The sequence below is a fragment of the Linepithema humile genome, chromosome 6 (genome assembly GCF_040581485.1).
Source record: "Linepithema humile isolate Giens D197 chromosome 6, Lhum_UNIL_v1.0, whole genome shotgun sequence".
NCBI classification, from domain to species: Eukaryota; Metazoa; Arthropoda; class Insecta; order Hymenoptera; family Formicidae; genus Linepithema; species Linepithema humile.
The window spans coordinates 12,222,683-12,246,567 of record NC_090133.1 but is presented as its reverse complement, the minus strand read 5'-3'; the positions used below and the strand labels follow the sequence as shown (position 1 = coordinate 12,246,567).

The 23,885-nt window shown below is 29.1% G+C and overlaps 1 protein-coding gene across 4 annotated transcripts in view; it reads right to left on the bottom strand.

The window, feature by feature from the left end:
- Window positions 1-81: 81 nt before the first annotated feature.
- Haspin (haspin) overlaps window positions 82-23,885 on the bottom strand; it is a 136,411-nt gene continuing 112,607 nt past the window's right edge. The window contains exons 2-14 of one of the 4 annotated variants that reach the window (XM_067357970.1): window positions 10,347-10,440; window positions 9,171-9,391; window positions 8,534-8,758; window positions 8,127-8,409; window positions 6,109-8,059; window positions 4,228-4,503; window positions 3,956-4,082; window positions 2,380-2,553; window positions 2,025-2,292; window positions 1,797-1,949; window positions 897-1,039; window positions 601-826; window positions 82-428 (exon numbers count right to left, since the gene is read on the bottom strand). In XM_067357970.1, the coding sequence (XP_067214071.1) occupies window positions 619-826; window positions 897-1,039; window positions 1,797-1,949; window positions 2,025-2,292; window positions 2,380-2,553; window positions 3,956-4,082; window positions 4,228-4,503; window positions 6,109-8,059; window positions 8,127-8,409; window positions 8,534-8,748 (3,798 nt within the window). In that variant the 5' untranslated portion in view covers window positions 8,749-8,758; window positions 9,171-9,391; window positions 10,347-10,440 and the 3' untranslated portion in view covers window positions 82-428; window positions 601-618. Of the gene's footprint in view, window positions 429-600; window positions 827-896; window positions 1,040-1,796; window positions 2,293-2,379; window positions 2,554-3,955; window positions 4,083-4,227; window positions 4,504-6,108; window positions 8,060-8,126; window positions 8,410-8,533; window positions 8,759-9,170; window positions 9,392-10,346; window positions 10,441-23,885 lie in introns of those variants that run through there. The other 3 variants (XM_067357968.1, XM_067357969.1, XM_067357971.1) reach the window with 3 other exon arrangements.

The following is a 23,885-nucleotide window of genomic DNA, read 5'->3' as shown; positions in this document are numbered from 1 at the left end:
TTATAGTTTATTATCATTGTCTACTTTATGAATAATGTACACTGTGATGCAAAATAAAGTTTATAAATAATATACATATACTTATATATGTGTATTAGCGCATTCATTATTTATTTATTATTAACTCATAAACATTATAATTACTTATTTAACATTGCTTTGTATTTATACAATGAAAGATTTGTCGAATGTTTGCACTTATATTTTTAAAATTTAAATTGTATAACATAACTAAATCCTATATGTGAACCAAATATTCTCCGTACAATTTACGTACTCGTTTACGAAATTTAAAAAGTCTGTACTTGTAATCGTTAATTTAAGCAAATCTATAATACACAGGTTTGATTTCAACTTATGTTCTTTGTGAAAAAAAAAATAAAGCAATACATCCATCCGATGATATAAAGAATTCACGTTGTAATACTCTGCAACAATAATTTTTACAATTATAACTATAAAATAAATTTATAATCACATAAGTTATACATTTCATAATTGCAAATATTATTTTATACAATTATGTTTATTATCATAAGCTGCTAAAATGCGTATGAGATTGAACAAAAAGTACAAATAAATAATTCTAAAAATACCTACAAACATCTTTAACGGCGATTACAATACGATGCTATCAGAATTGGTAACAAAATCGAAGGCGCTGTCATAATTTAACATTGTGTTTTTAAATTCCTTTAATCGCATAATAGCACATTTATGCATTTTTAAATTCTTCCTCTTGTATCTTACTGCAGTAATCATTTTGTCCAGAATGTAGTGCAACCACAAAACATTCGTATATGGTTCGAATTTTTGCCAATTATTCCTGCACACATAATTGAAAAATCAATGTAAATAGTTTGGAAATAGCTAAATAAGAGAACAGGTAAACTTACTGGATTTTGTCGCGCATAAGACGATAAATTTCAAACTGGTATTCACCGTGTGCACTAAATAAAGCCGGATCCAGCGCGAGGTCATTGTATATACAGCATCCTTGATACAACATTCTTGACAAGGTGAAATCTATGATTGACATCTTAGGAAAAATTCATTCAGATTATACCGCGGATATGTCATTTCGAAAAAGAATATTGAATTATAAATTTTCGCAAAACGTAATATTCACTTTTCAGAATCGCTGTATTGAAATCTCTAGTTAAAATTTTCTTATTTAATATAACAAATTTAACACAACAAACGCAAATTAAATAATTATTTTATTTTCATGAAATTTTATTTCTATTCAATAAAAGCTTTTATGGTTTTGAATACGAATCTAATATCAATATTTTGAAATTTAATATATTATTTTCACATAAAATAAAAACATAAAATAAAATTTATTATATTTTAAAACTTTTATTTACACATGGCATTTAATTTAAGCATTAATAATTTAAAAAAATTTTTAATTAATATATAACAATCATATTTTAAATTTAATTTTAAATTTTAATTTTAAATTTTAAATTAAGGTAAAATATATATGAAATTTATATCTTAATTTTTAGCTTAAAGATCCCTAAAAAGTGGTTTTTATATATTATAAAATTATTTTCCAAATTTTAATTACTATATTAAGTTTAACATTCGAAACTTCAAAATTATATTTTTACTGTATATTTATATTGCCCCGAAAAACCCCGAATATACAATTCTTCCGTAAATTTAATTGTTTCTTCAAAACAAATTATTTTAGATAATATTCCGTAAACTTTCCGTATTAGATAAACGCCGTTTTTATTTTGTAACGCTTGAGAAATTAATAATATGAAGGGAATGATAAAATGCACCTTTACACCGTTGCTAGGAACTTTTATCTCTTTCCCGTTGAGATTGTAAAATATGTATGGCTCCTTCGTTCTCGATATCAAAATATTACCCCAATGTAGGTCTCTATGTTCAAATTCAAGCGCCTTTTCCGCAACCGCTAATGTTAATGCAATCTGTAAAAAAAAGATTAGATAAAAAAAGCAATCAAATAATATCATCGAAAAGTAAAATGAATGTAAACAACTGACTTGTAAAAATAAGGCACAGGCTTCCTTTGCGGTTTGAAAGACGAAAGCTTCGAGATCTTCTCCGCCATGACTGAGTTCAAGAGTGATGTACAACTGATTTTCACCGAACATTGACGGGCAATCGTTGTCGGACCTTTTGTCATCGTCGTAGACATTCCAGAGTTCTACAAGCTTTTTTGGATAACTTCCTATAATACATTTAATACTTTTGACTTCGACAAATCCGCTAGTTCTGTACATAGGATTTAATCTTAGATTATCCAATTCTCTGTAAACAAACAAATTCCCATTTTTTTTTCATAATCTTTGCTGGCATTAAAACAAATATTCATGTATACTTAATCGATCGACTCACTTAGCAATTACAATTTCTGACAGTATTTCATTGAATTTTTTCTGCCGCTCACCGTTCACCAACGTTTCACCTTCTATAGGAATAATTTTTATAACAGACTTTCTATTATTGTGTTCGTGGAGGAAGACTTCACCGTAAACACCTTCACCAATTTTACGACAATGATCTAAGAATCTGTTTATTTTTTTTAGAGAAGATTTAAGTAAATAGATTTTAATAACAGCATAAAGAGATTAATATTATAATATACACATTAAATTGCAAAATTATTAAGAAGGAATTTATAGATAGATCAAGACATTTTGAAAAAATTTTTCATTACTTTCATTAAATCTTTTCCTTTCTTAAATTTTTTTAATACACACTACTTCACAAAAAATAGAAAACATTTTTAGACGTCCAAAATTAAGCAATTTTAAAACTGCTAAAATTCGGCGAAAAATTATTGCAAACAAAAAATTAAAAAAGTATTTTAAAGCTTGAAACTTGTACTTTTACAAGCTTTAGGTTGTTTTTTGAAAACTTTTTATCTTCAGTTTAGTTTTAAGCCCGAAAAAAGAAGATATTGTTTTATGCTTAAAATTACACATTTTCAACACTGTAAAGCTCGATAAAAAAATTTTCCCCGCAAAATTTATGACAAATGTCAAAAACTACAATATATATTCTACAAAATGCGTTGTTTTAAATTTTGCGACGATTTTTTTTGCCCGAGTTATGACTTTAAAATCTACTACATTTTATGAAAAATAATGTTTAATCTCCAGCATTAGTATTAACGTGAAAAATATACATTTAATTTCAGTCACATAACTCGACCAAACAAATCGGAAAAAAAAAAAAAAAAAAAAAAAAAAAAGATTTTGCAGATAAAATGTAGCTTTTTGGTACTTGTTATAAATTTTTAGAGAAAAATATTTTCATCCAACTATAGAATGTTGAATGTGCGCAATTTTAAGCAATAAAACAATGTGTTCTTTTTTCGGGCATAGAGTGTAAAGATAAAAAATTTTTAAAACACTTAATATTAAAGATTAAAGCACATGAAAATACAAACTTTAAGTTTTAAAATGGTTTTTTTAATTTTTTGTTTGCGATAATTTTTCGCCGAGTTTTAGCGAGTTGAAAATTGCTCAATTTTGGACGTCTGAAAAGTGTTACCTATTTTTTGTAGAGTAGTGTATCATTAAAAAATACTATAAAAATATTTAATAAATATAAAATAAATAAAATTTTATTAAAATATATGAATTTGTTTATTGGAAACAAGTGTATAGAAATATAAGAACACAATTTATGATAAACTTCTAATTGTAATTAAAAATATGATAACTGAATATATAAAATTTACTTTCACAAAAATATATATTTACATTTAGATAAATTATGATTCTGTATATGATTAATAAAATAATAACAGAAATTGGATGTAATGTAAAATTGATGGAAAAATAAATAAAATTAAGAAATATAATTAAAAAATTAAATTGTTGAATTTTTATCATAAATACAAGAGTAAACAAGATAATTAACAGCAGCCATTACATAGCTGTAAAAAATATGTGGATCTACGTACGTATCTGGAAAACAATCAGAGAAAACTAGGTAACAGTTTTGCAAACACTTCTGCAAGACAACATCTCTCGCAGTTGTGGAATATCTCTTGATCGGTTGATTGTCATCAGTCGATGATTTCCTTCGATCTGTAAATATATATTAATTTGTAAATATATATTAATCTGTAAATATATATTAATTTCAAATCAATGGATATAATGATATTCTACATGTAGCGCTTTAAAACGAATAAAACTACACAGCAAACTGTGCGAAAAGAAAAATTCTTACGCGATGATTGTAAACTTGAAGATTTTTTCGCTGTCATTCCAAACGCCTCGAGAAATGGAGCATCTTTGACTTCGCATTTGATGCTCGCATTATTAGGTATGACTCGCACTGAAATCCTCTTGGAAAATCTAACATGATTTGCGGAATGAACGCCCGAAATTGAACACTCTTTATACTTATCACCATCGAACGATGATGATATATTCGTTGCATCGTGCCTGCTGTATGATAGATTCGTGTCATCTTTATCTTTTTTCAAGCAGCTTTGGAAAATTCCTGCACATAATGATTAATGTAATATGTGTATGTTAACATTGCCTAATTACAAAGCCTACCCATTTATAACAAATAAGCATGGAAACTTTTTTTACACTCGTTCAATTTTATTTTATTATAAAATCGCATTGAATCTTGAAGTATCGTCAAATAATTAAGAATAAAATATAAAAAATTGTACCAAGACTTAAATATTAAAATATAAAAAATATATAAAAATCATGTAAGTTATCTTCGATATATGCATTCTATTTGTTTACAAGATTTTGATGGTTAGCGTTTATTAAATGAAATTTTATTCAACAGATTGCCTTCAGCTGTTTCACGCAAAATAAATAATATAAATGTGACTTTTAATGACATACACAGTTAAAAATGTTAAATTAATAAAACATTTTTTTCAATATTTTAAGGTTTTAAAGTTTACAACTTTTTATGTAAAGAGGACAAAGAAGTATACTCCACTATATCTTAAAAAAATAAAATTTTTTAAAAATAAATTATTAACAACAAGCTAAAATTAAAATTTTTTAAAAATAAAATTTTTTAAAAAATATATAGCTGATTTTTTTAATTCTGCATAAAAAGTATTATGATAAAATAATTAAAAAGTGAATAAAAAATATTTTACCACACTGCACACACACGCGCGCGCGTACACGCACACACGCATAGAACAATTAAGAAAATCGATCCATGTAAAAAAATTTACATAGTTTAATTACAAAACAATAAGAAAAGATACTTTCTGTCTTACTTTCATGAAAGTATTGTAACAATATCTTATATACGAGGGTAAATTAAAAAGTTCCCAGCCTAACCAAGAAAAACACATGTTTTTGGATGGAAAAAAATTTATTTCTCAACGTAGTCTCTTTTCAACTTAATACATTTGGTCCACCTTTTATCCCAACCACTCAAGCCATCAAAAAAAATTGTTTGTCCAAACCCGAAAAATACTCGTTCACAGCGTCTTCCACGGCAACATTTGATCCAAATTTTTTTCCACCGAGCCATTTTTTCAAATTTGGAAAGAGGAAGAAATCGTTGGGAGCCAGATCTGGTGAGTAGAGGGGATGCGGGAGCAATTCGAATCTCAATTCATGCTCCAGCCGCACGCGTTTTTGATTAATTGTCAGCAAGCGCGGCAACCAGAGTGCACGGGTTTGGACAAACAATTTTTTTTGATGGCTTGAGTGGTTGGGATAAAAGCTGGACCAAATGTATTGAGTTGAAAGGAGACTACGTTGAGAAATAAATTTTTTTCCACCCAAAAACATGTTTTTCTTGGTTAGGACGGGAACTTTTCAATTTATCCTTGTATCACATAAAAAATCTCTAAAACACTAAAAGAAATAGAAGAAATTTATTGCAATCTTTAATCATTTTTGAGTAAAACCTTGCTACTAGAGAAGGTCTTGTACATAAAAAAATAACTCTTGTAAAAGCAATAAAAAATTTTGCATAAAAAAAAATTTTTATAAAATATAAAGATTTTTTTCTTAGTAAATAATATTTGTATGTTTTTATTGATGTAAAATAATCCTTTGTAATAATTTACATGAATAATACGCGAATGTTTTATTATTTTACTTGCAAAATTACCTTGTTTCTGCATATCTAATATTTCTCTGACGCTTTGCCTCCACTTTTTGCCCTTTCCAACACTTAACTTCTCTAAATTCAATTCATCATTTATGTTATTCAATATCGATAAAGATCTGGTCCAACATTTGCCTGGTTTTAGAAAAACAGACCTTTCTACTTTTTTATCCGTATCATCGCTATATTTATAAATTGAACTATTGTGTGATTCAAAACGATTGGAAAGCAAATTCCCTGCATTCGTAAAACGTTCGAGATTGTTGACTATTAATCGAGCATTAGATGCTTCGTCGGATGCAACATTGTGGAATACCTTATAATCCGATTGTGTGTTTTCATTACTTAAACTTTCAGAAATATGTGAAATGCTAAGACACCATTTAGGATATTGCGCTCTCCTTGCTGTAATTCTAACTGGATCTTGCAATTGCGTGAGTATTATAGAAGCATCGATAGTATTATCTTGATTTTTGTCAAGAAAATTGTGTTTGCTATCATTGACAGTATCAAACGTAGAATTCTCACTTTTTATACTTTTCGTCATTCTTTGTACTTTACATTCATGTTCTTGTTTTGTACGCGTAACATCATCTACATGCTCGAGTATCTTAAAAGACAAGTTCGTCATTCTATCACTATTATGATTTAATGATTGTTTTTGTTCCAAATTTAGATCAACGAATGAATGTAACATGTCTGCTTCAACAGACATGCACGTCAGTGCATCCGTAAGATGTTCCTTTTTCATATTACTTTTAGTTATATTTTCTATCGTGTAATTATGACTGTATATTGTATCGCCAAATAACGATCGCGATCCATCACTGACCGCAGCAGAAATGTCTAAGTGTAAAGATTTTGTTTCATTGCCTTTTGTATTATGTTTTTGCGTAAGCTTCTGTAAATGTTCGAAAGATGTTGCTTCAGTCTCAATAACAGAAACAGAAGCTGTTTTCGGTAATTTTGAGAATGACAATAAAACTTGCATCTCTTCTTGCATGTCTACAGTATCGAATTCACAGCTTTTCGGCTTTTTAATCAACGAAGACATCTTTCGATCAGAAAGCTTATCGAAAGTTGCAATATTAGAAATATCTTTTGTTGCAGTAGTTATCAAACATTTGTCTTCTGAGTGCAATGTATTAATGGGGGAGATCATTACCGAACAAGCCAAAGATTTTGCGTGTTTGCTAATAGGAGTGCTAGAAACTATGTATCGCTCTTTCTCATTAAATATCGCATCACTTTTCTTCACAAATTCTTCTATCTCTAATCTTTCGACTTTGACAAAACTCTCTTTCACTAGCTCTCCTTTCCTTTTTTTCATACCGTGTAGTGTAATACTATTATTACAATGAGAAACAGTGTCAGGCAAATGTGATACGTTCAGATTAGTTCTAACATCAATGAAATCGTTTGTTCTTATCTTTGATGCACAACAATTTTTGACAACACAATCGCACAGCATTACAGAACATTGTTTGATTGGTACATGTTCAGCATCGACATTGTTGTATTTAGCCGCAATCGATTGTGAAACAATGTTATGCGTTTTAGAAATATTCTCTTTGTTAGCTTGTAAAGTATTTGTATAAGAAAGATCGCATGTAACATTTCGTTTATCTTCTACAGTTTTTTGTTGATTTAATGTGTACCAGTTCTGAACTATACGATCATTCAACTTGACAAAACATGGTTTAATATTACCATGACAATTTGATGTATATTTGAAATCTGTGATGATACCTCCTTGCAATGTTGTCATTTTGCCGACCTTTAAAATACTCAAATGCTCATTGTCCCACAAATCACCATTTTTACATACGGTGTCTTTCAAATTACTTTTAGTGTTAGAATCCATATGAAATATTTGTTCACTGCAATTGGTAGATTTCTTTAGTTTACTTTGTTTTTTTTTCCTTTTTGTCTTATCTGTTTGTCTCTTCCGTCTCTGTTTGTAGTTATGTCTTATTAGTGGAAAATATCAAATTATTAAGTCTTATATAAGCTACACTTACCTGTATATTAATTGACTGCAATTCATTTTTTATTGAAGTCACTTTTGTTCTCTTAGGCACTATTTTGTTCAGAACTACAACTTCTGACAAGTCTCTTTGTGGTCTTCTACATTTACGAGTGACATTTGCATGTGTTAACTTTGATTTATTATTACATGTGAAAAAATCAGAAGTTATGTGTTCAGGAGATTTTAGAACACTTGCATTGTTAATATCACTGTCACTACTGCTGTTCCATGATGCATTTTGATTTATATTTGAATCCAATGGTAAAAGAGGAACACTGCATTACAACATAAAAAAATTAAGCTTACTTATATCAAATATGAATGAAAGATACAATAAAATGTCTAATAAAGCATGTTCAAGTACATTTTTCTTTTAGCTAGTACCATAAATTAACTTACACTGTTTCTCTGGCAATTCTGTCAAATGTTGTCTCAAATGGATCATAATTTAGGGAATTGTTGCATAATTCATTTTTATCAAAGTAATTTTTATTTTCTGCAGGATTATTGCAGGATTTCTCAATTGATATAAGAGATGGTACTGTTGAACTCACAAAAGGTTTCTTTGCGGTTTTTCTTTGATAAGTTCGAATAGGTTTCTTGCGATTCCACATTATTTTTCAACTGTAAACAAAATTTTTGTTTAATCATAAAAGTTGTTTTAATCTGTTGACTGCAGAAGACGTTTTAATTCATCTTTTGCAAATATCTCTACAATGGACAAAACAATTTCATACAAAATTTTTGTTTATAAGTTATTTTAATCTATTTATTGGAGATCTAGTTATATATATAAATAGATTAAACATATGCATTATAAAAAATTATATTAGTCAGTATTTTACTTTGTTTTTTTATTTCTATTGTTAGGATATTTAATATATCTTCAAATATTGAGGTTAAAACATAAATGCAATACAAGCTACGAATGATCACTGAATGTTTTTAAAATTGCTTTTATCACCAAACTATTACTAAACTATGTATTACATTTCAAAGGAGAAAACTTTTTATAAATAAACTGAGATAAACTTACCATAGCTTGCCATAAGTGCGCGGGATAACAAAAACAATTGTTTTTTATCCTTTGGAGTGCCTTCAACGGTGATGCGATGTTTCCTACCGGATTCCTGGATTCTGAGTCCCACTGGCCCCGGGCAGTGTTGCTAGACGAGACGCTTTTCTTCACGAACGCACTTGAGAATCGGCCTCAACGGTGTACTAATTGAGGAAAAAAAAGGGCACTTGTAGACCCTTCTATTAAAAAATTATTAGAAAATTTTGTTTATCGTTAAAAAATGATAAAAAGTAATAAAATAATAATAAATTAAACGCATGTAAATATTATGTTTATTTTTATAATAATAAAATAATTAATAAAATTTAATGTATATATAATAATGTAAATATAATGTATATAAAATTAAATGTATAGTTGGCTTTCCAACTATATTTGTAATAGGTATTTCATATTTTTGTAAAAGTTTTTTAAATAATTCAAAAATACTATTTGCAGAGCAATCTGCAGCATTTAATTCTAATAATTCTAATAGTTGTGTTTTAACTTTTTTTTTTAACGGAGAAAAAAATTGAACAAGAACGCATAAAATTTTAGTATCTCCAATATCCGTGCTTTCATCTATTAAAATTGAAAATTTTTGATTCTGTAAAATGTTAACAATTTTCTCAATTTCTCGCTTTGCAAGAACTTCTTTAATAATATTGGTGCACTTTGATCGAGCCAGTGAAAGATCTTGCACGATTGAAGAATCTATACAAATGTCTTTTAACAAAGGAACTAAGTGATCTGCGGTATAAAGAGCAACATTATGTTCAGAATAAAAAGCTGCTAATTTAATTTCGGCTCGTTTAACGTTTTCAATATGAGAATTTTTGGAACGTTGGCTTTGGCTTTGACTTATTTGAGAATTACTGTCACAATTTTTAATATGTTTAGCCCTTTGTGAATGCCGTATTAAATCTGATTTACAGCATCTAATGGTAATATTGCACAAGTTACAAATTGCCTTATTTTCCGTAGGATGAGGAGCCAGCCATCCTTTAAATAAATCGTCAGTTAATCAAGAATTTTGAAAATTTTTAATATGCGTCTTTTTAATGGCTCCTTTTGAACTATCCATATTTCGCGTAACAAAAAATACATATAAATATATATATGATATAAATATTATTATTTTTTACATGTACTCACCTAAACCTTCTCCTGTAGCCTGTCAAACGTCTAACTTCTCGCGCCAGCACCCAACACTATAGCCGTATACACCGCTGGATTTATAGCTGCAGCGCTGCGCATGCGCGAGAAAAAGCATCCCATCCCATTGAGTAAAAAGAAACAGGAGGGAGTGTTTGGTCTTAAAAGTGCGGACGGAAGTGACTATATAAAGTGGTCGTTCAAGATGGCCGCTCAAGGGCGCCAATATTGAATGACTTGTTATGTTTAATTAGGAAATAATGTACAATTAAAAAAAAATAACTATAATATGCAACAATAATACCAAATTTTAATGGCGTTTTTCATTGGGATTGCACTCGTGCAGTATTTCCATAAGAGCAATGTTAAAATCTAAAATCTAAATTTATATTAAATCCTTCGTCCTTACAAAAATTTATCCATGCATTTCTTTGATCCGGATTTTTCGGAAACCTGTTTGTGAGTGAAAATTATTTAGTAATTATTGTGAATCTACAATTTCACAATACTATACACATGATTATAATCTCCAAAATAAAAATCTCATTATTGTTGATAATACTAACCGATGAAACGTTATTCCATGATTTCGAGCTGCTGCTATTATGCCACAAGCTCTACAATATACCATTTTGATCGTTTATTTCCATACACTGTTGCATAAAAGACTATACACTGCATATTAATGCGTACGGCGTACGGTATGCCGCTTGCCGCTATGCTCGAGCATTCCCTCTCACTTTCAAAAAGTGGTCGCTCAAGATGGCTGCCATGATGTACATCCGTCCGCGGATTTACCTAGTCCTGGCTAGAGTCCCTATATATAGAGTCTGGCCACTCGATTAGTTTTGGAATAACATGGCGGCGGTATATGCATAGACGCATCTTGTGTTTACCATATTTATGGAATAAAACTTTCATTGACTACACCTTATTCGACTACAAATTGATAGTATTAATAAAAGCAGAGTGAAGTCTATAAAAGTAAGTACAATTATTTAGTATATGGTTTCTAAAATAAAATATCTAAGAATAATGATATTATAAAGAAATAGGATATGTCATAAAAATTATAATTCTAACCTTACATTGTTTTTAATAGTTTTATTTATAATAAGTTTTATTTAAATGAGTTTTATTTATTATTGTGATACAAACATTATTGTGATACTGAATATATAAGTAATAATAATATATACTGTAATGATATGATTTTAAGTATTATTAGTTAATTTTTCTTTATTTTTCAATTAAAAATTTCTAGAAAAGAATAATATTAATTGTTATTAATTTTCTTGTTCTATTTTTTTTTCAAATTATTATACTTTTTATAAGAATTCCTATTGGTTCCGTCATGTTTTTCCAAACTTTGTTTCGACCAATAAAAATAAACACAAGCGTGGCCAGACTCTGGGTGCGGTCGAGTTACTGCTACAAATGCTTTGAAGCGTTTCGACTGCGGTCAATTTAGCACTTCGAAACATTTCAATGATATAAATGACGTCACTAAAACATCATAAATATTCTCTACCATTTCGCTTCCAATGCTGCAGCCGGAGAGGTAGTACGGCTGAAGCGTTTTTTGAATTTTCGTAAATTGCGGGAAATTGTGTCGACTGTCGACTGAACAACATACATGTGTAACGTGGTTCTACGTGCTCATCTAAAGATTCTGTGTATAATAAGAAACGTTGAGCTACATTATTGTTAAAAATGCCAAATATTACGCTATTTGATGAAAGAAATCAAAGTATATGTTCAACATAATTTTCAATATTCTTAATACGGTTTTCATTTGTGATATTTTGAGAGGTTATTATTATGTCAATTTCCTCATCATCACAAAGATAAGAATATATATCTAAATAATTCTTTACAATACATATTGCAGCTATATCTTTATTCATTTTAAAAAAAGTTTTAAATTTCGTTATGTTTTATATGTTAATTTATATTTTTTTTTTAATTTTACACTTCAAACGCTTCAGACACTTTCAGACCGGTCAATTTTACCAACGTTGAGAACATCTGTAGCGCTACTTGACCATTCCATGAAAGCGTTGAAAACGAAAGCGTTCGAAGCATTCAGAAGCGGCAACTCGACCGCACCTTCTATATATAGGGACTCTAGTCTTGGCTAGTATATGCTCCCTCCCACGGACTAAGGAATAGAGGAACTGAGTCTAAAGTCCTAGTTTAGGCGAGAGGGGATGGTAACTCAAGCGTGCGGGGGGGACTGCTTTCCGCCATATTAATGTAGCGATTCTCACACAGAGATTCTGTGTCTGTGACATGGTTACACTCGTGTAGTGGTGCCACTAGACATAACGAGTGACAAGCATAAAGAGGTTAGGCGATTTTATTATTGTTGTATTATAAATTTTATAAAATACTTTAACTTTTATTACTCTGAGGCTCTGCATACAGTAGACAAAATATTAGAAATAGCAATAAACATTTAATATTAAAAAAAGAAATTATTTTACATCTAACAAGAGAATAAAATATATTAATTAGTTCCAATTCTTATTTCTTAATTTATGCATTAATTTTTTCTATTCTTTTTATTTTTAAAATAAATAATTCCAATTTCTTATTTCTAATATTTAATAATTATTTCTATTTCTATTTCCTATTTTGTTTATTGTGCGCAGGATCTGACTTTCATTTCTCACATATACGCAAATAGTGAGTTCTATGTGTGGTAATTACTAAACGAATATGGCGGCCCTCCCCCCCGCCGCAAACGTGCTCCCCCGGTACAGCTTGTGCACCGTCCCTCTATTCCTTAGTCCGTGCTCCCTCCTGTTTCTTTTTACTCAATGCTTAGAACATATATACTGGAAGGGGCATAGGTGACTTGCCGTTGTTCTCAACATCTATCTATCCTTGTCTGTACATTTTATTGCAATACGCATGCGTCGATTATGTTGATGTGTGTGATGACAAACTAGACAAGCTTATCTATGGGTTTGTTCGTTTTAGCTACACTGGGGCTGCTCTGGGTTAGAGTCCCTATATATAGAGTCTGGCCACGCTTGTGTTTATTTTTATTGGTCGAAACAAAGTTTGGAAAAACATGGCGGAACCAATAGGAATTCTTATAAAAAGTATAATAATTTGAAAAAAAAATAGAACAAGAAAATTAATAACAATTAATATTATTCTTTTCTAGAAATTTTTAATTGAAAAATAAAGAAAAATTAACTAATAATACTTAAAATCATATCATTACAGTATATATTATTATTACTTATATATTCAGTATCACAATAATGTTTGTATCACAATAATAAATAAAACTCATTTAAATAAAACTTATTATAAATAAAACTTATTGTAAATAAAACTATTAAAAACAATGTAAGGTTAGAATTATAATTTTTATGACATATCCTATTTCTTTATAATATCATTATTCTTAGATATTTTATTTTAGAAACCATATACCAAATAATTGTACTTACTTTTATAGACTTCACTCTGCTTTTATTAATACTATCAATTTGTAGTCGAATAAGGTGTAGTCAATGAAAGTTTTATTCCATAAATATGGTAAACACAAGATGCGTCTATGCATATACCGCCGCCATGTTATTCCAAAACTAATCGAGTGGCCAGACTCTATATATAGGGACTCTACTCTGGGTCTGCTCTACACAGGATAATACAGGACAGATAAATAGTTTGTCCTGTATTATCTTGTTTAGAGCAGACCCAGAGCTGCCCCAGTGCAGCTAAAACGAACAAGCCTTATGACAAGCCTTTCAATATAATCAAGTCTAAAGAAATAATCATAAAAAAGTATACAAAACTAATACTATTTAAACATCAATGAAGTTTTTAAATATTTTTTTTATTATTTATTATAATAATTTTTATTGTACTAGTTACTATATATACAAGATATAATTAAAATAAGATAACAAACTTTAGAGGAGCGAGAATATTACATAATAATAAATATTACTTTTTTATTTTTCATTAATAATATATATTTTATATCAGTAACAGTGGGTTTGACGGACATATGTTGATGTCAAATTTTTTTTTATGTTTGGTCTCGCTCCTCAAAGTTTGTTATCTTATTTTAGTTCATCCTGTACATCCTGTATATAATTATTGTTCATTACAGTATTTGTTTTTGGTTATGTGCATCATTATTTTTATTTTATTTTGCAAGACTATTATTACATATTACTACATATTATTATATATAATTTATAATATATTGCAATTATATTATAATATAACTTAAAGAATAAATTGTGACTGCGTTCCCATTTCGTCTCACTCAGTGCAGTATCCAGTGGCCGCCATTTTGCTGGATACTGCACTGGAGAAGCGTTCCCATTTTACTGGACTGGCTAGTGGCTAGTGACAGTCTCGCACACGTATTAGCTCATAACCTAAATAAAATTGTTAGTTAATATGTAAATAGTGTTGAAGCAATTATTGTTAGTAAAGATTATTATATCAGTAAGTAAATATTTCAATTAGCAATGTATTAATAAGTGTTAGCGTTATTTTTAAATATTATAACGACGATTATACCGATTATTTGCTTGTATAACTTCACATTTAAAAACAATAAATTATTGTATATAATGTTTATTGTATATAATTATTGTACATAATTTTATTTTTTCAGTACACATTGATTTTTATTATTATTATTATTATTATTATTATTATTATTATTTATTATTTACATTTCCCGGCCGACGACATTCTGAACGAGGTACGATTGTCACTAGCCAGTCCAGTAATTTGGGAACGCTTCTCCAGTGCAGTATCCAGCAAAATGGCGGCCACTGGATACTGCACTGAGTGAGACGAAATGGGAACGCAGCCTGTTATAATCAAATTTTCAAATGCCTTCCACCTATTTTAAATCTTTCTACTTTCAATTTAAGCGGTTATTCATTCGCGCAAGCGCATTGACCGATTTCGTACAGACAAGGATAGATAGATGTAGGGGCACAGACTTCTATATATTACTAGACTGCTAACTTCCCAAATTTCGCTTATGTGCTATGGCCCCAAAAAGCATGTGTTAAAGTGTCTCATTGTGCACATGCGCAGAAGCAAAAAGATATATATAGTCAATATATTCTCCATAATACGGTTCTTCTAACCTATAATTCTAATCTTTTTACATGAGAAAAGTGATCCGCGATACGTGATAAAAACGTCATAAAAAGAAGTCAACAATGCCATTTAAATGTGCTGTTTTAAATTGCAAAAGCACAGCAGCATACAGAAAGAAAAATGACAAAATCTCTTTCTTTAAGTAAGTATTATTTAATAAAAATATGTGGTAGAATTATATTGTCGTGACACTGCTGTTTTTTGATCATTAAAAGAAATTCTAAATATATTTAGTATCAATGTTAATAAATTGTTAAATAATTTAGATTTCCTATAAGTATACCTTATTTATTGGAACAATGGATAATAGCAATTAATAGAACAAATTGGATACCAACATCATCAAGCCGTATTTGCCAATTTCATTTTACTGATAGTGATTTTGCAAATACATCAAAAGTGAGAAGATTAAAAGCAGATATTATACCCACTCAAAATTTATATGATCAAAGTTCTGATAAAGATTCAAGTAAGTATATCAACAATTGCACATATAAAAATCAGAAAATTATTTAATATATGAATTTTATTTTGATTTATTTAGATTCAAATGAATGTAATAGCGAGAATATGGATGTCCAAACTTTAAGTGAAACAGATATTACTGCACAATATGATACTGCTGATACAACATACAATACAATACAGCTAGGTACGAAAATAATAAATTATAATATATATTATATGAAAATCAGAAAATTATTTAATTACATGATTTCTTACGTAGCGTATATAATTAGATTTCATGATTTTATTATTATGGATTTTATTACTATATATCTTATTAATTTTTGTAATATAAATTGTCTTATTTTAGGCTTAACAGAATCTCAAAAACGTGAATCTACAAATATATTACAAAAGACAAACATAAAATGTCGTAAACTGGAAGATGAAAATAAAAAACTGAAAGCAATGATCAGTTCCTTAACACAAGATTATGAAAAACAATTAAACAATCAAGCAGATATGTTTAAAACTTTTATAGAAAAAGAAAAAAAAAATTGGAAAGAAAAGCTTGTTTTCGAAAAAAATAAAATAAAATTATTAAATAGAAAAACAAATAGAAAAGAAATACAAATTGATAACTTGATACATAAATTAAAAGATTCAAAAACAATTAATGATGAAACGTATGATATGTTAAGTTCTGATTTGGGTAAAGTATCTTCTGAAATATTTAAAAATGATCATAAAAATAAAAATAAACAAAAAGGACGACGTTATTCCGAAGATATTAAAAGGTTTGCATTGACCTTACATTATCATTCCTCAAAAGCTTACGGGTATTGTAGGTCAGCATGTGTGTTTTCTTCTATTTCTTTTTTAAAATTCTTTTATGCATTAAGAAGTATACATAAATATAAATTAATTAATTATGTATATGCACACACACACACACATATATATATATATACAAATATATATGTATATAAATTAATAGTAGAAAAATATTGGGCTTGTTTGTTTTAGCTGCACTGGGGCAGCTCTGGGTCTGCTCTAAACAAGATAATACAGGACAAACTATTTATCTGTCCTGTATTATCCTGTGTAGAGCAGAACCAGAACAGCCCCAGTGTAGCTAAAACGAACAAGCCCATTAACTAAGTATACTTATTAATGTATGACCTGATTTATTACTGTATATATTTGCATGTTTTATGTTTGAACATTTATTTATTATTATTAACTTTAACAAAAAAATCATAGGTAACACATGTTCATTTTATATACCAATGTTTAGGGAATGTATATGAAATGATTATGTCCTACCTAGGATATGTTGGACTTATAATTGAATAAATATAATGTATTGCATGACTATTAATAGAACATGTGCTTATAAAGCTGTTCAATTATAACTGCTTATATCCCAGCAAACGAGAATGGATTAAAAGTAAAAATTTTTAACCAAGAAAAGGAATTCAGAAAGATTGAAAATTTTTACTTTTAATCTATTCTCGTTTGCTGGGATGTTTATATAAACTATAATATATCCTTTTCCTTTTAAAATATTTATTAGTAATTTATTAATACTTCAGCAACAATTTGTCACTTATTAATTATATCTCTGTGCCCTATTACTAAATTTGTCTGTCTGCAAAATCTGTTTTTTTCTTACATTACTTGCAATGTGCAATGCTATTTTTGTTATACATTATTTACGACTTTATCTATTATTATACTTATCATCAAATGTGCAAATATAAAAAATATATTTAATATTATTGTTATGAAAATAGTATTTCTCATAAAACTGGTTTTTGTAGAACAATTTTCAAATTGCCACATCCATCATCTATGCGAAATTGGATGTCCAATATAAATATAGGACCTGGATTTCAATTGAAAATATTACAAACTCTCAACGAATTAGATGAAAAAGAAAAGGATTGTTGCCTTATATTAGATGCAATGGCAATTAAGCAACAAATCACATGGAGTGGAGAGAAACACAAGTACATAGGATTTTGTGATTACGGTAATGCTGTATCTATAGAAAATGATGATGTAGAAGCAAGGGAAGCTTTAGTATTCTTATTAGTATCGTTAAAAGGAGCATGGAAATGGCCAATTGCATATTTTTTGGTAAATAAAACATCTTCGACAATGCTGTGTCAATTAATAAAAAATGCGTTAATTCTCTGTTGCAAATATAATTTACGTGTACACAGTTTAACATTCGATGGTGATACATGCAATTGTAGTGCAATAAATAAGCTTGGAGCAGAAATATTTGCTGAAGATTATAGACAAATTAAAAATTCATTTCCATGCCCTTCTAATGAAAATAAAAATGTAAAAATCATATTGGATCCATGCCATATGGTTAAATTAGCTAGAAATGCGTTAGCAGATTACAAAGAATTTAAAACTCATGAAGGTTCTATTAAATGGGATTATATTGTGAAGTTACATGCTTTACAAAAGCAATTAACTTTGAAATTAAAAAATCGTTTATCTTCACAATGTATAAATTGGAAACAAAATAAAATGAAAGTGAAGTATGCTGTACATGTTCTGAGTTCATCAGTTGCTAATGCTATAGAATTTTTAGAAGCTGAAGGCTTTCAAGATTTTCGAGATAGTTCTGCAACAGTCAAATTTTTGAGAACAATAGATCGCTTATTCGATATATTAAATTCTAGAAATCCTTTCGGAAAAGGTTTCAAGACACCCATTTTTTCGAAAAATATTGAATATTTAAGACATATTGTTAATGATACAACAAAGTATTTATTTTCTTTAAAAACATCTGATGGTCGATTACTACATCGCACTGCAAGAAAAACATTTATATATGGTTTGTCAATTGCTGCTCAGTCAATTTTGGATATTTCAACAGAAATTTTTAAAAATAATGAATCTTTTAAATATATTTTAAGTTATAAATTTTCACAAGATCGTTTAGAAATATTATTTTCTAAGATTCGTGGGCGACACGGTTTTAATAACAATCCTACTTGCCAACAATTTACGTATGCAATGAAACAAATTTTATTACATACTGACATAAAAGCTTCAATAAATTCGAATTGTTTTGAATTTGATGCAGAATATGCCACATCTATATTTCCTTTAATGTGGAAGAAAAAGAAACAGGATAATATGTTTAATGATTTAGAATCTGAAAACGATGACGAATATAATAATGATTTTCATGAAATATCATTGAAAAAGCACGATACTGTTACTGATTATATAATTTATTATATTAGCGGTTACATTGTTAAAAAATTAAAGTATCTTAATTGCAAATCTTGTATTTTAAATTTAAGAAATATAGAATCTGAGCATAATTATGCTCATGAAGAAACATTTTCCACATTTTTAAATTTCTGCAATAATGGTGGATTCGTAAAACCTTCTGCATCAGTTTTTTCTATATGCAAGGAAACTGAAAAACAATTACATATTATAACAGATCATTTCTGTGAAATAAATATAAAAGAAATAGATAAAAAAGTGATAAATAAAGTAAAAAATGTACTTGTTTTTAATAACAAAATATTTCCTAACTTACAATGCGAAGACATAAATTTACTGGAAATGCCTCATAAAATTCAATTAATAATAGCAGTGTGTAATAAATATATCACAATACGGCTGCATTCATATTCAAAATTTTATCAAGAAGAAATTTTAAAACCAATTCGAAAACGCCATCAGCTGACTAAACAAATCTTATTTTTAAGAGAATAATTAATAAAACAGTTAATATTAAAATAATATAATCCCAGATCAATAGAACTTTTTGTTTTTTATTTTGTATATTTGTTTCTGTATTTTTGTTTTTTATTTTTTTATTTTGTAATAATTTTATATTTTTATATGTAATTAATTAAAATAATATAAAAATAAAATATAAATGTAAAATGTGTGTATTTTTTATTTATCCTTAAAATATTTTATATACATATATCAATCATTTTATAATATCATTTAATAAAAATATTAAAAATAATATATTTTATATACAAAAACATTAAACATTAAAAATAATATTTCTTATATACAATTTTAGTGTTATACATTAGTATTTTTATATAAAATGTTTTGCATACTACACATTTTATAAAGCTTGATTCATTTAAATTAACTTAGCTTAATAATATTATTTAATAATATTATTATTTTTTTAATAGATTTCTGTTTTTTGGACGAGATATTAGTTAATTGTATTATGTATGTGTGTTTATATGTGAATGTGTAGCATGTAGGGACATACATCACAAAGCGCATGCGCAGAAAGGAATACTTTATGTATCGTTTCGTACATAAGAAATGAAGACGCCTTATACATAAGGAGTTAGCAGTCTAGTAATATATAGAAGTCTGTGTGTAGGGGACACTTTTGTTATGTGTATTTAAATAGGCTATGCCCCTTCCAGTATATATGTTCTAAAGCCTTGTGTCCACGATGCTAGAACTCAATCCGAGATCTCGGTCCGAGTCCTCGAACAATAATATTTATACTTGGCTGAATATAGTTAGCGTTGTAATCGAGTTACGATTCTTTACGATGATTTTCTGATCTATGTTATATTGCCAAGTTGGTTTATAGATATCATCAAGTGATGCACCGCTTGATTTCGAATGTTTTATTTTATTTAGATGGTCCAGATATTGTGATCTTAAATTATTAATTTTTTTTTGCAATTTCAGTTGTTAGTGGTTGTCCTGTTAATTCTTTGTACTGATTACAGATTATCTGTAAAGCTTGATCTCGTTTCATACGATTATGATAATCAACACTTTTTGTAACATATAAACAAGGATGTTGTTGATATAACATTAATAAAATTTTAACATTTTCCTTATTATCCATTTTTTATTATAAAAGAAGTTTTTTCTGAAAATCAATTTTATATATTATTATACTTTTCTTGAAAAATAATATGTATATATAGGTTATAATATATTTTTAATGTCTAATTTAATCTGCATTAAAACTAATAATAACTACTTATGTAAATCTTATTAATTATTAATCTTATTAATTTATTTTATTTAAGAATTATATTTTTCTTATTTTTTCAATTCTATAATTACTTACTAAAATATTATTTATATTGTTCACAGTATCTCGTATCACTATAAGTATCTTATATTTTGTCTTGACAGATAGTAAAAGAAACTAGTAAAATCTAACAACTCGCAATAACTCGTACCGAAAAATGGGACGCAACGCATTTTTTCGTTCGAGCTTCTTATTCGAGTTTTGCATCCAAGTTCAGTGTGTACATGATCCGAGTTCTAGTAACTTTCCCTCGGTCCGAGATCTCGGACCGAGTTCTAGCATCGTGGACACAAGGCTTTATAAGAACGAAATGAAAGTGTCAGAGTTGCCAACCTAGTAAATTATAATCTATAAAGAAGGTGAACGTTATAAGGTAAACATTACTCTTAATTTTTATAATAATATATAATATTTTTATAATAATACATAATAATATATATATATATATATATATTATTTGGTTTAATATGGATTTACAAAAAGTATTAATAGTTTGTAAATGTTCTTTCAGTTAGTTTATAACATGAACTGTTGTCAGGAACCGATAATAATAACTATGTTATTAGATAGGATTTAACGAAGGATGAAGGGGTGACGGATGTACCGAATAACACATCACAGAGTTTATTGTTGTACACTTATCGAGATGTGCACTGTCTCACGGCCAAAGGCAAAAAGCCACGAGCCTTGCATCCCGATGTTCATATCTCCTCCTCGGTTACATCAGTATTAGCCAATCGCCCGATAACGCATCTGTATTAGCCAATCGCCAGATAATGCGCTAGCAACAACCAATCGCACGCATAGCAACCGCAGCGCGTGCAGTCCACAATACATGAGAGAGAGAAACGTATACATACATAGGGCTTGTTCGTTTTAGCTACACTGGGGCTGCTCTGGGTCTGCTCTACACAGGATAATACAGGACAGATAAATAGTTTGTCCTGTATTATCTTGTTTAGAGCAGACCCAGAGCTGCCCCAGTGCAGCTAAAACGAACAAGCCCATAGAAAGAAATAACGTGTTCTCTCTTACAGTTCTCTTACAGTTCGGCCAGCCTGACAATATCGTTCGTCCCGAACGACCTCTTATTACAGCGAATTATCGATGTCTATTTATAATACGATAGCCGAAATAAATACATTAAATCACAGTTAGTCTTTGGCACAGTATCACCAGAATATTTAAATATTAAACTGTGTCTTTGGCTCAGATTATCAATACGTATATTCCTTCTTTAAAGGATTATAGCGACGTTTATTTGAAAACGCTTAATTTAATCATAATTCTATTGCAACGCATTAACGCAAGAAAAAATCTCAAGAAAAAATAAAATTAACACAATATTCGACGCTGGAACAATTGATGTTTGTTACAAATTAATCGCAAATTCGATACAAAATTCGACGCAAGAATGGCGGAAGAATGATGCAACATGAATACAAAATAAATTTCATTTAAATTATTGTCAAGTAAATGAAATTTGAATACCATATTTTACGCAAGGAAAACAAAAGTTTGACGCAAATTAACTATAAACACAATATAATTCACGCAAAACGAATGACGCAAAATAAATACAATACAATGCTTTATTTAATGTGTATCCGATTCTGGCGGTATTTCCGCCGTCGGCTTAATCCATAATTTTAATCTATCTGGTGAGAGGATCGAGTTATATGACCTAGACGTTAAGCTTGATCCGGGAATATCTTGAACTACAAACCGGTTTTTATCTAAAACCTTAGTAACTTTGTAAGGCCCTTTATAACTTGATTTTAACTTTTTATCCTTACCCGGTTTGATTGTCAAGTCTCTAATCAAAACTAAATCGCCCGGTTTGTACGCCGTGGGCTTTCTATGTCTCTTATCATACGCGGACTTATTGTAGCTCTTAATTTTCTCAGCTACGTCCAGCGCTAATCTACGACTTGATTCCCTCTCCTGCTCAACATCAAATTCAATTTTTGTAATGTCACAGAGACGATGAATTAAAAGAGCGTCAGCGTGATTATGTTGGTCAAAACCAAGTAACAATTTTGAAGGTGAAGCCTTGATAGAAGAATGCAGAGTATTATTTACAACGTACTGAACTGTGTCTAGGCAGGAACTCCAATCCTGACCTTCCTCAACAAGTTTCTTTAGAGAAGACTTTAAAAATCTATTTGCCCGTTCGGCCAACCCGTTTGCCCAAGGAGCTGCTACAGCAACAAGGCGTTGTTTGATATTCCTAGAACAAAGGAATTCACCAAACTCCTGGGAAGTGAAGGCAGTGCCTCTGTCCGATACGATTTCTTTAGGGTTGCCTAAAATGCGACAAAGAGAAATGAAATGTTTGATAACTTCTTTAGAAGAAACCGTTTTGACGGGAAAAAACCAAGTGAACCTAGTAAACGTATCAATAAGAACCAAAATGTGTTTATAACTGTCTGATGTTTCTTTCAACGGACCGAAATGATCTGTATGAAGGATTTGAAAAGGTTGTGTAGGAGTTTCAGTAATCTGTAATTCACCCTCGTTAGAGTTAATTGCAGTGTTAGAGATTAAGCACTCAAGACAGTTTCCTATGAAATCGTGTACTCGCTTGCGCAAAGACGGGAACCAATAATGTGAAGATATACCATAAATAGTCTTTTTCACCCCACAATGCGCCATATCATTGTGATAGACACGAATAACATTGTCAATCATGGATTCTGGAACCGCAAACTTTGGTTTATCTGGGCTTTTTCGATAAACTAGTCCTTCAATCAGCTCAAATTTATCGCTGTCTGAAAATTTCAACTGTTCAGCAATTTCTTTAAGCCGAGGATCGGCTGCCTGTTCAAGTTCAAGCTCTCTTTCAAGCGGTAAAGCGTTAGTATACG